This window comes from Rhineura floridana, chromosome 11 (assembly GCF_030035675.1).
Source record: "Rhineura floridana isolate rRhiFlo1 chromosome 11, rRhiFlo1.hap2, whole genome shotgun sequence".
Taxonomy (NCBI): Eukaryota; Metazoa; Chordata; class Lepidosauria; order Squamata; family Rhineuridae; genus Rhineura; species Rhineura floridana.
In genome coordinates, this window is record NC_084490.1 from 29,978,950 (window position 1) to 29,994,024 (window position 15,075).

Below are 15,075 nucleotides of genomic sequence, written 5' to 3' on the forward strand. Positions count from 1 at the left end.
TCCTAAAAATGGAAAGAGACCCAAGGGCCACAGTGACTCCAAAATGTATTTATGTATTTTATTTACAAGATTTATATACTGTTTTATTGTAAAAAAAACCAAACTCAAAGTGGTTTATAGAAGGAATTAAAACAATAAAATTATTAGCAAAAACAGTTAAAGACACGTATTAAAAACATTCAAAATAATAAAACCAACAATGTGTTAAAAACAGATAAAATATATACTAGCTTCTACATGCCTGGGTAGGCTTGCCTAAACAAAAATATTTTAGCAGGTGCCAAAAAGATTAAAATGGAGGCACCTACTAATGTCAATAAGCAGGGAGTTCCAAAGTGTAGGTGCTGCCACACTAAAGGATCTATTCCTTATAAGAGCAGAACACTTTGAACGTGCCCTGGTAGCAAATCGGCAACGAGTGCAGATTTCAGAGCAGAGGTATTATGTGCTGATAGGGTCTCACTCATGTCAGCAATTGTGCTCCAGCATTCTGCACTAACTGCAGCTACCAGGTCAGGTTGTGCTGCTTGGGGATTTATGTGACCTTGGCTGACTGGCTGCCAGGATATTTTCAGTTTTGGTTAGGAACCCTGATTGGTTGTAGGATGCTGAGTTTTCTGTCTTACTCATAGGGATCTTGTTGTGCTTGGTATGGTATTGCATTTAGCAAATTACCACTGTCTTTCCTTTTTCTTTTTCCATTTGCATTTCATTTACCTCTGACCTTACTCCCTTGCATCCGTGGGAGCAACAACAATGGTTCCATGTGGTCAGCTCAACCCCTTTAAACCCACTGATGATGCACCTTGTTATTTGCATGATGGTTTGTTTCTTGCCCAACAGTGGTAAAAGAGGATTCAGATATTGGGAAGTGAGGCTTCAACTGCTGTTGTTCCCAATATACCGCCTGTGAAGGTAGACCAAACCATGTGTGTTTTCTCTTTGTCAATTACGACTCACTGGAATTGGGTTGGCTGTCAAAGTGGGTTTATAGCAGCCCACAGAGTAGGCAGGAGATAGCAGAGAATCTTCTTAACTCTTACTCATTTTTCAGTCCTCTCTTTGCAGTGAAGGGTCAAGTCTGTCAAGAAGTTTGGAGCAGCATGTTAAAAGGCAGGCAGAGCATTCCAGGCAGGGGGTTGCCAATCTTACTTTGATATGGATATAATTGCAGAGGATCCCTAATCAAGCCTTACCAACAGCACAAACCTAATGATATCTACTCAGAAATAAGTCCTACTGAGTTCTATGGGACTTAGTCCCTTAGTAAGTCCCTTCAGAATTTCAGCCTTTAGGGACATCCATCTTTACTCCTGAGTGCCCCCATCTAATATCTCCACTAATACTAGGCTCCTTTCTTCCTACAGTGGCCTTCTGCTGACTGGACTGGCCTGACGGCCAGAAGCCAGAAGCAGGTAGGCTAGATTAAATGTTCCTTACCCAAGATCTCTAAGCAAGTGAGAAGGAATAATCCTGTCATTTCATCTGGACATGGGAACACTCTCATTCAGCTAAGATTTCTCTTAATTTCGAATCAGAGTATTTTTTTTTGTTTCAGTGGTATGCTCCAAGAAACTGTGGTTGATGCTTATTGTATCATGCTTAATGACATCACTAGCATTCACCTTATGACATCACTAGGGCACACTCCCATGATATAACTAGGGCCCGCCCCTGAAATCTCAGGGTTTGGGATTCTTCTGAGCTGGCAACCCTAACATGGATAGGAGAGCCTAATCATCTACATTAGCTGAATTGAACAGGTAGAGGGAGAATTCTGGGAAGAAGGAGGAGGACACTGAAGTGATGACAGCCCTGAGAAAATCAGTCTAACCAATCAGAGGCATGCTTAAACTTGAGGAAACTAACATGGAGAGAATTCAAGCAGGGCCTTTTCAACTGACTATATCTATTGTCCCTAATGGTCAATAGATTCAGAGCACATAGCAAGACAATGCATTGACTGAAGTTAAACTTCCAACACATGTAGGCGTCCTTGTCTGGCACTGAATGTTCAATTAAACTGGTTTCTATATTAACACTTTCTGTTTTAATGCCGTCAGTCAGTACTTTTCTGAAGTCCGAACAGCTCTCTTGCTCTGACTTTTACTTAAATGAAGTTTTACTTAAATTTCTTCTGATAAACTGTAGTATAGGACTGGGATATCTTTATTTTACTTTAATTTTATTTTTATCCCATGACAATTTCAGCAAAGGAGTGTCTGGCAGATTTGATCATCAAAGTAAACTGGCGAATCAATAGTTCTACATTAATAGTTGTTATCTTCTTCCTTGTACAGGCAGCAGATGAATTAGTACTGTGAACAAAATGCACAATCAAACCTCCATGCCTACATTTCTGCTCATGGGATTTTCAGAAATCCGGCAACTACAGATCTTACACTTCTTTGTGTTCCTAGCATTGTACTTGACAGCAATAACAGGAAATCTTCTCATCATTGTGGCAATTGCCTTTGATCACCACCTTCACACTCCCATGTACTTCTTTCTAATTAATTTGGCCATGATAGACATTGCAACTATTTCAGTCATAGTACCAAAATCAATGGCTATTTCCCTTCTAAATAGCAGGTGGATTTCTTATTTTGGATGTGTTGCTCAGGTTTTCCTTTATTTCTTATTTGGATTATCAGATTTTCTCCTCCTAACCATAATGGCACATGATCGCTATGTCGCTATTTGCAACCCACTCCAGTATGAGACCATTATGCACAAAGGGGCCTGTGTTCAGATGGTAGCCATTGTGTGGGTGACTAGTCTTCTTTATGCCATGTTACACACTTGTGGCACTTTTGCAAACACCTTCTGTTCTATTGCTGTCAAACAGTTCTTCTGTGAAGTCCCTGCCTTACTGAAGATCTCCTGCAGTGACTTTTACTTAGTTGAAGTTGGGTTTCTTGTGATAAGCTGTAGTATAACACTTGGATGTTTTATTTTTATCATCATAACATACATGCAAATCTTTTCTTCAGTGCTTAGAATCCCCTCTACACATGGTCAGAAAAAAGCTCTCTGCACTTGCCTTCCCCACCTCACTGTTGTCTCTGTGTTTCTGTTCACTGGAGTATTTGCCTATGCAAGACCTCCCACTGATGCTTCTTCTGATCTGGACATGGTTTTTGCAGTGATATATACCATCATTCCTCCCACATTGAATCCATTCATCTACAGCATGCGAAACAAAGAGATTAAAACTGCTTTGTGGAAATTGTTTGATCTCTGGCATTCCTCCAAATCTTTCTCCAGGGTTGTTTTTTAAGAGTGGGATGGTATGCAGATGGTTGTCCTGCAGTTTTTACCTTAGTGAAATTGCAGTAAACATTTCAGCATTCAGAAAACATCATTTTTATCTCATAAATGTATCTCTGTCTCTTCTAGCTTATATCCAGTGTCATTGTTTTCTTGTGCATTGCAATTTGTTGGCTACCTACAACCTAACATTCTTTGAAACCAGTTCCACAAGCTAATTTCTAATATAAGCGGATATATACAATAAATGTTAATATTTTCCGTAGAGTATAGACTGGGATAATTTTGCCCACACTAGTAATGCAATTGATAAAAGCCTTCCTCCTAGTATCTTTAATCTTAATATTGTGGGATCTCCTACCTCAATTGCAATTGGTATCTAGATTCATTGCAGACTCAGTGGCAGCCCGACACAACTCACACAACAGTCGTGTAGGGGAGTATGGCATGAGTGAACTATCCCTGTAGGTGGTTATTTTTCTGTCAATTAAGATGAAGCATATGCTGGACCATCAAGACATTGCATATGGATTACTGAAGCTGGCATCCAGAAAGGAAATCTTGTTTTCATGGATAATTCCAAATCTGTTTTTCCAGAGAAGGGGGGTTATTCCATTCATATTTCTCTATCATCATTTAAAAGCCTAACATTTTCTTGAAATGCTAAACAAAGGGCTTCCTTGCTGAATTAGTGAAATGGCCCTTCTGGATCAACTTTCAAATCTCATGCTCTATCCCAGTGGTTCCCAATCTTTTTGGTATGGTGAACCGCAAGTTCAAATTTACTCTCTATGCTGTGTCAGAAAAATGGCTTCTCTGCTTAAGAAACTGATTCCTGGCTCAGACCTGGGGGAAAAATCTGTTCTCACCAAGTGGGATGAGCTTGTCATAGTGGAGCACCTGTGTTATCTGTGCTTGAAAGTCAGGGAATGAGGTCTATTAGTGCCTTCACATCAAAAGGATTTAACTCCCTGTGCAAGCACCTTGTGGCAAACCATCGTCAGGACAGTTCCCCAGTGTTAGAAGTTAAAAAGTAAGATTTAAGCCTTTCTGACAGTATTGTTCCCCTTCTTACTGCAGGAGTGCATTTGCTTCCACCACTCCTCCTTGAAAGAGGACTCGGGAGATTGAATCTCAAAGGGTTGGGGTGGGGGGGCACATGGATGTCACTGACCAATCACGGGGTTTATAAGCCTGCTTGTTCCCAGAGCTCTTCCTCCTTTTCTGTTTGTTATACCCACCTTGTCTCCCTATATGCAGTGTGGGCTCTGACTCATCTCTTGCTTTAAGGGGCTGAGTAGGAACTTTCTGAAGGGAATCCTTGATTGGCCTTCGGATCCCTCTTTTTTCCTTCTACTGTACAATGCTGGGAAGAATTTGATTGACACCTTGGGAGTGATGTGGACAGTTTTCTCTTTGGGCATTGAATCAAGGAGGGAAAGAAGGTGAGGAGAGAAACGTTAGGTATATTGGGACATTGTTAGGTTAAGGGTTTAGGGATCTGCCAGTGCATTAAGACTGGTGGCACTTGTGTGTGTGTGTGGGGGGGTGCCTTTTAGGCCTGACATGCATGTTTTGGGAAACTTCTGGAATGCAGGGCCTGGGTTATGTAGGTTGGGTTCACATATCCCATGCTCACCCAGCAAGACGGGAGTAAGTTCCTCCCCATCCTTTTCTGGGGAGCCAGAGACTGGGGCCGCACTACATGCCCAAGGGTCTGGAGGGATGTTCCTTGCCATAATCAGTTAAAATCCTCACCTGCCCTTACTTTCTGAATTCGGTTTATAGCTCTTCCAATTTGTTATATTGCAAACTATGACCATTGTTTCAATGTTTTACCTCACGGGTCTTCTCTTCAGGTGTGGGGGCAACTGGTTACAAATGTAAAAACACAGCATTATAATATGCCAATAATACAAAAATATGTAAGATGTATTTTTCATACCAGTTAAGGAGAAAAAGCAATAATTATTTTAGGTTTACTATAAATCCTGTGAACCACTTGCACAGGTTTCACAACCCACTTGCAGATGATGATCCACAGGTTGGGAAACAGTGCTGTAACCCATCATTTCACATAAAACACACATTCTAGCAGTGTAACATTAAATAATTTGCCAACTGTAGTTGGATATAATTAACGAAATCTGAGATAATGCTAGTGCAATATGCACTGAGACACATATTGCAAGCATTAATTATTTGTTTATGTTCTCTACAAAAACAGAGTAACAGGGAATTGAGGAATTTCAACAATGTTTTCTGATCAGCTGTGTGACACTCGTGGGAGGGAGGTCCTAAAAGCCAAAGGTGAACTTAACTCACCTAATGCTGTCAGTATTTGGTAATGCATAACATGATCAATATTGTCATTACATATGCAGTAATTTAAAGACCTGTTTTTGCAAGAAAAAAAAAAAAACCAGCTATATACACTGTGGCAAGTGCCACAGGAAGATCGAATGTGCTTTGTTGAGGGGACTCACACATCATCTACACATCATACCCTAAAGAAGCTGAAGGAGAAACAGACTCGTACAATTAAAGGTATTTCAAAATTTAAGGCGTTTGGTAAAATGATTTGGTTATACTCAAGAGGTGTTTGTCAATTTTTCCCTTTGTGTCACCTATCTATTTTCAAGTGGTCTGATGTATAGTCAAAACTTCAAAAAGCTGAGACAGCAAACATTACACTGTTTGACTTAAAAATAAACAATGACCACTTGGCATGGTATAAATATTCCAAAAGAATAGAGAAAATAAATATTATACTAACAGCCAATGCATGAATGGATTCCACTAATGCCCTGCAAATTACTGTTCTTTCAATTGCAGTGCATATTTTATTTATTTATTTATTTATTTAAAATATTTATGCCACGCCCTATTTCCAAGGAACTCAGGGCGGCTTACAAATAAAAACCATAATCAATTAAAAACAAGCAATATACAGTTTAAAACAATTAAAAATAGATTAAATCAGTAAAAGTTAAAAAAGACAATATTAGTTAAAAGCCTGTCTGAATAAAATAGTCTTAACCTGGGCACGAAAGGATGAAAGTGAGGCAGCCAGTCGAACCTCGCTAGGGAGGGAATTCTACAATCTACTGAAAAAGCCACTGAAAAGGCCCTATTCTGTGTTTTTACAAAGCAAGCTTGTGAGAAAGATGGAATATTGAGCAGGGCCTCACCAGATGATCTCAAAGTTCGGACACGGTCATAGAGGGAGACACGATCTAACAGATAGCCTGGACCTAAGCCGTATAGGGCTTTATAGGTTAAAACCAGCACTTTGAATTGTGCTCGGAAACAGATTGGAAGCCAGTGGAGCTGGTACAACAGCGGGGTTGTATGTTCTCTGAGCCCAGCTCCAGTTAACATCCTGCCTGCAGCTCTTTGTACCAGTTTAAGTTTCCGAGCAGTCTTCAAGGTCAGCCCTACGTAGAGCGCATTACAGTAGTCCAATTGGGATGTAAGTAAGGCATGTGTCACCGTAGTCAAGTCTGACAGGTCAAGGAACGGGCGCAGTTGGCGTACCAATCTTAGTTGAGCAAAGGCACTCCTTGCCACAGCCGAGACCTGTGCCTCCAGGTTCAAGGCCGAGTCCAGGAGAACTCCCAAACTGTGAACCTGTGATTTCAGGGGGAGTGCAACCCCGTCCAGCACAAGTTGGATCCCTATTCCCTGATCCGCCCTTTGACTGACAAGGAGCACCTCTGTCTTGTCAGGATTTAATTTCAGCTTGTTTGCTCCCATCCAATCCATCACTGATACCAGGCAACGGTTCAGAACCTTGACGGCTTCCTTAGTTTCGTTAGATGGAAAAGAAAAATAGAGTTGGGTGTCATCCGCATATTGGTGACTTCGAACCCCAAAACTACGGATAACCTCTCCCAGCGGCTTCATATATATATTAAATAACAAGGGGGACAGAACAGAACCCTGGGGGACTCCATAGGTCAATGGCCAAGGGGTCGAAAAGACATCCCCCATAATCACCTTCTGGGTTCGTCCCTCTAGGAAGGACCGGAGCCACCGTAAAACCATGCCTCCAAGTTCCATCCCAGCTACGCGACCCAAAAGGAAACCATGGTCGATGGTATCAAAAGCAGCTGAGAGGTCCAGCAAAATTAACAGGGACACACTCCCCCTGTCCATTTCCCTGCGTAGGTCATCCACCAAGGCGACCAAAGCCGTCTCAGTCCCATAGCCAGGCCTGAAACCAGATTGAAAGGGATCTAGATAATCCGTGTCATCCAAAAATCTCTGGAGTTGGGTCGCCACCACCCGCTCTATTATCTTGCCCAAAAATGGTATATTAGAAACTGGGCGATAATTACCTAATAATGAGGGGTCCAGGGAGGATTTTTTCAATAAGGGTCTTATTACTGCCTCCTTTAAGCAGGACGGTATTCTGCCCTGAAGTAAGGAGGCATTAATCACTTCCCTGACCCATTCAATTAGTCCTCCTCGGGTATTTTTTATAAGCCAGGAGGGGCAAGGATCTAATATACAGGTGGTAGGATGTGCCTCTCCAAGGAGTTATCCACATCCTCGGATTGAACAAGCTGAAAAGAATCCATTCTAATCAAGCAAGTAGAGGCCAAAGTTACATCCACAGAGACTGTATTAACGTTGGTGTCTAAGTCAGAGAGAATCTGAGTGACTTTATCTGCAAAATGTGGTGCAAATTCATCACAGCGGACTGTTGCATGGTCACTATCATATTCACAGGGGTCAGAATTTAAGAGGCCCCTGACCACTCAAAACAGTTCCGCTGGATGAGACTTGGCAGACGCAACGGAGGCGGAAAAGAAGACTTTCTTTTGAGCCCGCACTGCCACGGAATAAGTCCTTAAATAGGTTCTAGCACGTGTTCGATCAGATTCGCTCCGAGTTTTCCGCCAACAGCGCTCTAGCCTTCGTCTTTCGTGTCTCATCGCCCCCAGCTCCTTCGTAAACCAAGGAGCAGATTTGGTTCCAATCCGCGAGAGGAGGCGCTTAGGAACGATTGTGTCCACCACCCTGGTCATTTCCTCATTCCAGAGGTCAACCAGGGCTTCGACAGAATCACCTGCTGAGGTGACAGGAAACTCCCCAAGAGCCGTCAGGAAACCGTCTGGATCCATCAGTCTCCTGGGGCGGACCATTCTAATTGGTCCCCCACCCCTGCGAAGGCTCTGAGTCCCAGTAAGTTTAAATCTGACCAGGAAGTGATCTGTCCATGACAACGGAACTAATGAAAGGTCCTCCACACCAAGATCACATATCTGTCGACCAACACAGAAAACAAGGTCCAGAGTATGACCAGCAACATGAGTGGGGCCAGATATTACTTGGGACAGACCCATGGTTGTCATGGAGGCCATGAAATCCTGAGCCACTCCAAAAAGGGGAACATCGGTGTGAACATTGAAGTCCTCCAGTACCATAAGCCTAGGGGACTCCAATACTAACCCCGAAACCACCCTGGTTAGCTCAGGAAGGGAGACGGTTGGGCAGCGGGGTGGGCGGTACACCAACAGAATCCCTATTCTGTCCCGGGCACCCAACTTCAAGTAAACACAGTCAAACCCTGAAGACTGTGGGAGAGGATACCTGGTCAGCTGTATAGTATCTCGAAAAACCACTGTGACTCCGCCTCCCCGCCCCCCGGGTCTAGCCTGCTGATGTACAGAGAAACCTGGAGGACAAAGCTGAGAGAGATTAACCCCCCCCGCTTCATCCAACCAGGTCTCAGTAATACATGCCAGGTCAGCATGCTCATCCAGAATCAATTCCTGAATAGCACTAGATTTCCCATTTACTGACCTGGCATTGATCAGCAGCATTTTTAACCCGGGGTCATCAAGGCTATCCAGGTTATCTGAGTGGGAGAGCAACTTAGGAGTTATCAGCATTCTATTAGATTCTTCCTTAGTTCGATTAAATTGCTGTCTCCCAAAACCGTATCTCCCTTGACCCATCAGAGTGTCAATGGCCGCCCCTGGAATCCCCTCCATTGATTTACTATTCCATCTAGCAATATTTTGACTTGATTTAAGTCAATGTGATGAATAGTGCATGGTTGAGTTGGCTTGGGATAGTGTTCCTCTGGTTTCATTTTCCATGGCTATATGGCATTGGGAACTCGAGGGAGTAATGCCATTTACAGTAGGGACAAAAGAGATATGAGGGGAACATGTTACAGATGCATTAAGAAATCTAGTATCTGAAACATGAGCCAAAGATGTCGCATGTATTGAGACTGCATCCTCCCGAGAATTAGATGTGTTTGAAATTTCATATGGATCAGTTGAACAGGACATTTTCCTTGCACTTTCCAGGGATTGAAGTAGATTTTTTAGTCTTTCAATAGTCTCCATTTGTTGGTCAGGGTTGAAGTCCGGAAATAGGTCCAGGAGCAGCGTTTCTTCAGGTAATGTATTCTGTATCTCAAGTTTGTTATGCCTGTTTGCCGGAACATCGATGATGTTTTCTGTTCTTAATTGCTGTTCATCTAATACTTTAGCAGGGTTGATGAGATGTTTCTTTACTTCAGCGTTGGTCTCTTTTGTAGATTTTAAATGATTGTTTTGATCCAGACTTAATGGTATTAAATTTAAGAGGCTTTGGGGCAGGGTCTGATTTTCGAAGTATCTTGTCATCTCTAATTGCTGAAATAGAAATTTGGCTTTATTTTTGTATAATAGATCCGGGGTTCTGGTATCTCGAAATGTAATAACTGCTCTAGCCATAGCATAATTTTGAAAGAGATATTGCACATTTATTATTGAGCTTTTGCTAATAAGTCCTGGGACTATTCTCTCAAATAATTCCCATAGGTGATGTTTTCGCTCCAATTGTGTAATCCATCCTCTGGGTTTAGGAAAGTTCAAAAATACTAGTTTTCTTTGGTTCAAGATCAATTCCCAATGTGGCCATATGTGTGTATGTTGGTGGAAGAATCCGATGTTAGATGATAGCTCCACTTCCATTAATATGAAAATTTGCCATTTTTCCCTTACACCAAAAGGAAGGGTGATGACATGTGAATTCATTCTTTCAGCATCAATGCATGTAATTGGTGATCTGCAGGGTTACCTGGCTGTACTAGCACTATCTTGCATTCTATGGGAACAAAAATCCATCCTGGATCAGTATCACATACTGAACTCTTAGAGACAAATGACACTTCTGGCCTGTGAAATTTATCAGGTGGCTATGTGTCATGACATTGCATAAAGTTAACAATTTTATTGTAGTGGTCTACATTTGAAATACTTGGTTGCCTTAGATTTTGACCTTATTCATAAAGACATGTATAATCTATGCTGCATCTCTGAGTGGTTCAGAGTTGAAAAATAGGGAGAACCCATAACCTAAGGAGAGAACATATTCATTGCACGTTGTAGATCCCAACTGCAATCCTTGGCATCTCCAATTAAAAACAAATGATTGAGTAGTAGGATTGCAATATGAAAGATCCTTGCCGGAGATAGTGGTGAGTGTAGACCAGAGCTTGGAAAAGTTACTTTTTTGAACTACAGCTCCCATCAGCCTAATCCAGTGGCCATGTTGCCTAGGGCTGATGGGAGTTGTAGTTCAAAAAAGTAACTTTTCCAAGCTCTGGTGTAGACTTAGTGCTAGTCAGAAGAGACCAGCCTTCTCCAACCTGGTGCCCTCAAGATGGTTTGGACACCAAGCTCCCTCAGCCCCAGTCAGCATGGCCAATGATCAGGGGTGACAGGAGTTGTAGTACTTAAGATATGGTGAGCACTAGGTGGAGGGAAGACAGGAATAGACACTACTGGGGAAGATGGACATGGGGAAGGTCTGTAGCTCAGTGGTGCAACATATGCTTCACCTGCAAAACATCCCAAGTGGGCAAATTAGTGCAGGGTTGGGAGCTGGGTGTGGGCCAGTAATCATTCTCACTCTGTATAGGGATATTGCTTAAAAATATGCACCCCTCTCCCAATCTCAGAACAATATTGTAAGGATTAGTTTACTATATGGAAGCCTGATGTTATCAGAGATCCAAAACTTCTTCAGAAACTCCCAGACCAACACTTTCTTCATCAGTTAATGACAGATTACCAAACTACTTATGTGTTTAGCATCATGATTATCTTTTAAAAAAAATTACAAAGGAGTTTGGGGTCCCACTTATACTACAAGGGGTGAGACAGAGAATTTAACTGTTTTCCTCCCTGTTACAGTTGCACAGTTGCAGTTTGTGTTTGAAATTGATCTCCAAGTGGCATGAATGGTAGCTCTCTTTCCATGGCAAACAAAATAAAGGAAATGGTTGAAAAGCCCTTGGATGGCTTTATATCACTGTAAATTAGTGAGAAACCTCCCCCCACAACCTGGCAGGCTATGCAAGAACCAAAAATGTTACTCACAATCAGTCATATTTTGTATAAAAAACATGTTTTATTTATTTATGCACCTGTAGGCAAACAACCCTTGCAGTTTAAGAATGTACCTTACAGTTTAATGATTGTTGCTTCCTCCCTGCTAAAACAAGATCAGCACAACACATCTCTTGTTTCTCTTGTTTGGGCTGATTACAGGTGTTGTCCCCACTCACCATATACTCAGAGGCATATGTTACCAAATTCTTCCAAGCTACACAGCAAGTGGATTGGACTGTGGAAGTTCAACCCAAATTGTGTTTCCATTGTGACAAATTTGTAGGGCAGTTTAATATCTCAGAGAGGAGATCAGGTTCCCTGCTCCCCTTGTGTATTCACTGTAACTGCCCAATTTCCCCAATCCTTTGCATGCTTATTGAGTTTAACGGGATTTACTCCCCTGCAATCATGCTAAGGGTAGGTGAAACTGTCCTGGGGGAGGGGGGGGGAGGAGTAGGGATGGGGAGGGGAGAAGATTGGGTGGGTGGACAAGCATTGAGCAGAGGGAAAGTTCTTTCCTTTCCAAAAGGAAAACATTGTGAACACTATCATTGTTTTTCAGGGTTTCCCCCAGCTTTTTATTCTACAACAGACACGTGTAGTCTCCCGCCCAAATTTACACCCAAGCTGTCCCTGGTCACACCCACACCAGACATTTATTCCACTTAAAAAGTCATGGCTTCCCCAAAGAATCCTGGGAAGTGTAGTTTGTGAATGATGCTGAGAGCTGCTAGCAGACACCCTATTCCCCTCACAGAGCTACAATTACCAGAAGAGGGGCTGACTGTCAAATCACTCTGGCCACTGGAGCTTTTCAGAGGAATAGGAGTCTCTTAACAACTGTCAGCACCCTCACAAAGTACACCTCCCAGGATTCTTGGGGGGAAGCCATGACTGTTTAAAGTGGAAAAAAAGTCTGGTGTGAGTGTGGGCATCTGGCTTTTAGAACGCTGACAGTTGGTTCTTAATGAACATGCTTGCACTATATAGAGTCCAAAGTTAAATTTTCTACATTAATTAAATTTAATTTAAATCAGCATACATGTTTTAAACTTTTAAACTGCAGAAGATGAAGGTCAGAGTATGGGGCAAGGTCAATAGTAGGATTACAGGTACTCTGTGAACATGGCTGATTTTTAGTTACTTTCAACAAATTATGAGTCCACTAACAGAAAAACATCCAACAAGGGTCCGGATTTTTTTCCCTCTGGTTTTACACTATGAACTCTCGATGCTCTCTGACTGTTTTGTGTATCACCATGAAAATTCAGAGGGTTGTTAAGCAAGAGTTTCTTGAGTTCAGGACTCCACATTTTGAAAGGTTTTGTTTTGAAATGTGCTTATGGGAAGCCGCAGAGTATTTTCAATTTAACATGACAGAATGTGAAAAATCCATGGTGGCTATAGTATACCACCACTGTATAATAATTCTTTTTTTACCCATGCTTTACCATACAGTTCCAGGGTGGGTTACAACAATATAATATACACATATCAAAGCAAATAAAACCATTAGAATTGTTAAAGTCATATATTGTAAGTTACTGTTCCAAATTGAATAAAGCAGTATAAATTCTGAAAAAGTGGAGGATCCCATGTTACAAAATATTTTTAATGTTAAAGATCAGGGTAACAAGGTGTGTCTTTAACAACCTGCAAAAGCTATACAATGAAGATGCTGGATGGGCCTCTTTGGGGAGGGAGATCTACAATTTAGGGGGTGACACAGAGAAAGCCCTGTGCTGGCTCATCTTTCCCTATACTTCTGACTAGGGATGATGGAGAATTTCACAGTACTCAGATATGAATCTGAGCTCAGCAGCTTTTCATTCATTTGCCAAGCTGGCTAGTGAACTTTACAGATACAATTTTCTTAAAAAAAATTAAATTTGACAAACTTAACAACACTGTTTTCAAACTCAGGACTTTTCTTAATTGATTTATTTGAGAGAGGTTAGGGGAGGGGAGGGGGAGGGGGAGGGGGAGGGAGGTCTTTGTGTGTGAGAGAATGAGAGTTAACATAGTAATGCTTAATGATACTAGTAGATTTATAAATATATAAGAAAATAAATTTAAAAGAAAGAATTGTTCTTTGAACTTCTCAGTCACAGTTTCATACATTGCTGCAGCAAAGTGAGATCATTCTGAAGATCACAGATTGCCATTTCAACATACATAAATACCATTTTCTAGACATTTTAAATGGAATACGTTTTTTATAAAAAGAAAAGGATTTTTTAAACAAATTGTGTTTCATCTGAAAAATCTTAATTTAAACATATATTTTGTTTATAAAAAGCTTCCATTAAATAAAACATTGATTTCATTTCTCTCTGTTATGAGTGTTATTGAGTCATCTTTCTGTTAGCTTCTACTAAAGTATCACTTCATGCATTAATGGCCAAAGGGATTTTTCCCCAAGAAAAAGTAAATAAAGGGAGCTTTACAAAGATTTTTGGAAATTATCTCCCTTGCCAGCTTTTCTTCTGCATGTGGGCATTCAAAGCTTTGCAAGAAAAAGGAAGATGAGAGAGAGGATTGGATTTGTTACTTTAAAAAAAAAACCCAACAAACCATAGGGGATGTTTTGCTGATTCTCTGTATCATTCACACACAATAATTTTAAATGTTTTGTTTTGTTTCCTGCATAACAGAACAATAACCAGTATGTAAGAGGCAATCACACTATCATCAGGAAAATGGAAATCAGTAATGTTATTAGCACCAGTCGCCATACAGGGCCAGGACCATATAAGTTAACAAAAAGCTAACAGCTCTGGACCAAGTGTGAGTAATGATAGTGCATACAAAAGATGAACAGATTCAGAAGAGTGAACCCCATCCTTACTTCTGAAGGTGACAGAACTCACAAGAGAGCCCGCTTTGCAGATCTCAACACTCAAAAAAAGTTGGTAGGGCTTTAAACACTAATGTGTTTGTTGGATTGAAACAGGACTCATGCACTTGTGATAGATTTGATAACAAATATAGCATATTCAATTTACAAAACAATTATTTTGGAGTCATCACTAATCACAATTGTTTGTCTACTACTGGTGGATTTTATAATGGATTTTGAAACCTGTTTAACTCATTAATCATCATTGGTAAATTAACACTTCTCAGCTTCTTCCTCCTACAGATAGGATGCAAGTACTAAAGGACCTCAATACCTTGAGGTGAGACCTCAATACCTTGTGGAACGCCTCTCTCGCTATGAACCTACCCGTTCACTTCGTTCAGAATCTTAGGCCCTCCTCCGGGTACCAGCTCATCGGGAAGCCCGGAGGGTGGTTACTAGATCTAGGGCCTTTTCTGTGGTGGCCCCTGAGTTGTGGAACAGCCTCCCCGAAGAGGTACGCCTGGCGCCTACACTTCTATCTTTCCGGCGCCAGGTAAAGACCTT

General features: G+C 41.4%; 1 protein-coding gene across 1 annotated transcript; it reads left to right on the forward strand.

Annotated features, from left to right (window-relative positions):
• The first annotated feature begins 2,329 nt into the window (after nt 1-2,329).
• On the forward strand, nt 2,330-3,280 carry LOC133367704 (olfactory receptor 14A16-like). Its single transcript, XM_061591802.1, has one exon. The coding sequence runs from the start codon at nt 2,330-2,332 to the stop codon at nt 3,278-3,280; it is 951 nt and encodes a 316-aa protein (XP_061447786.1).
• Nucleotides 3,281-15,075: the final 11,795 nt, after the last annotated feature.

Bases quoted from the DNA above. Each gene is read 5' to 3' on its own strand.
- LOC133367704 (XM_061591802.1), top strand. From the start codon at position 2,330: ATGCACAATCAAACCTCCATGCCTACATTTCTGCTCATGGGATTTTCA.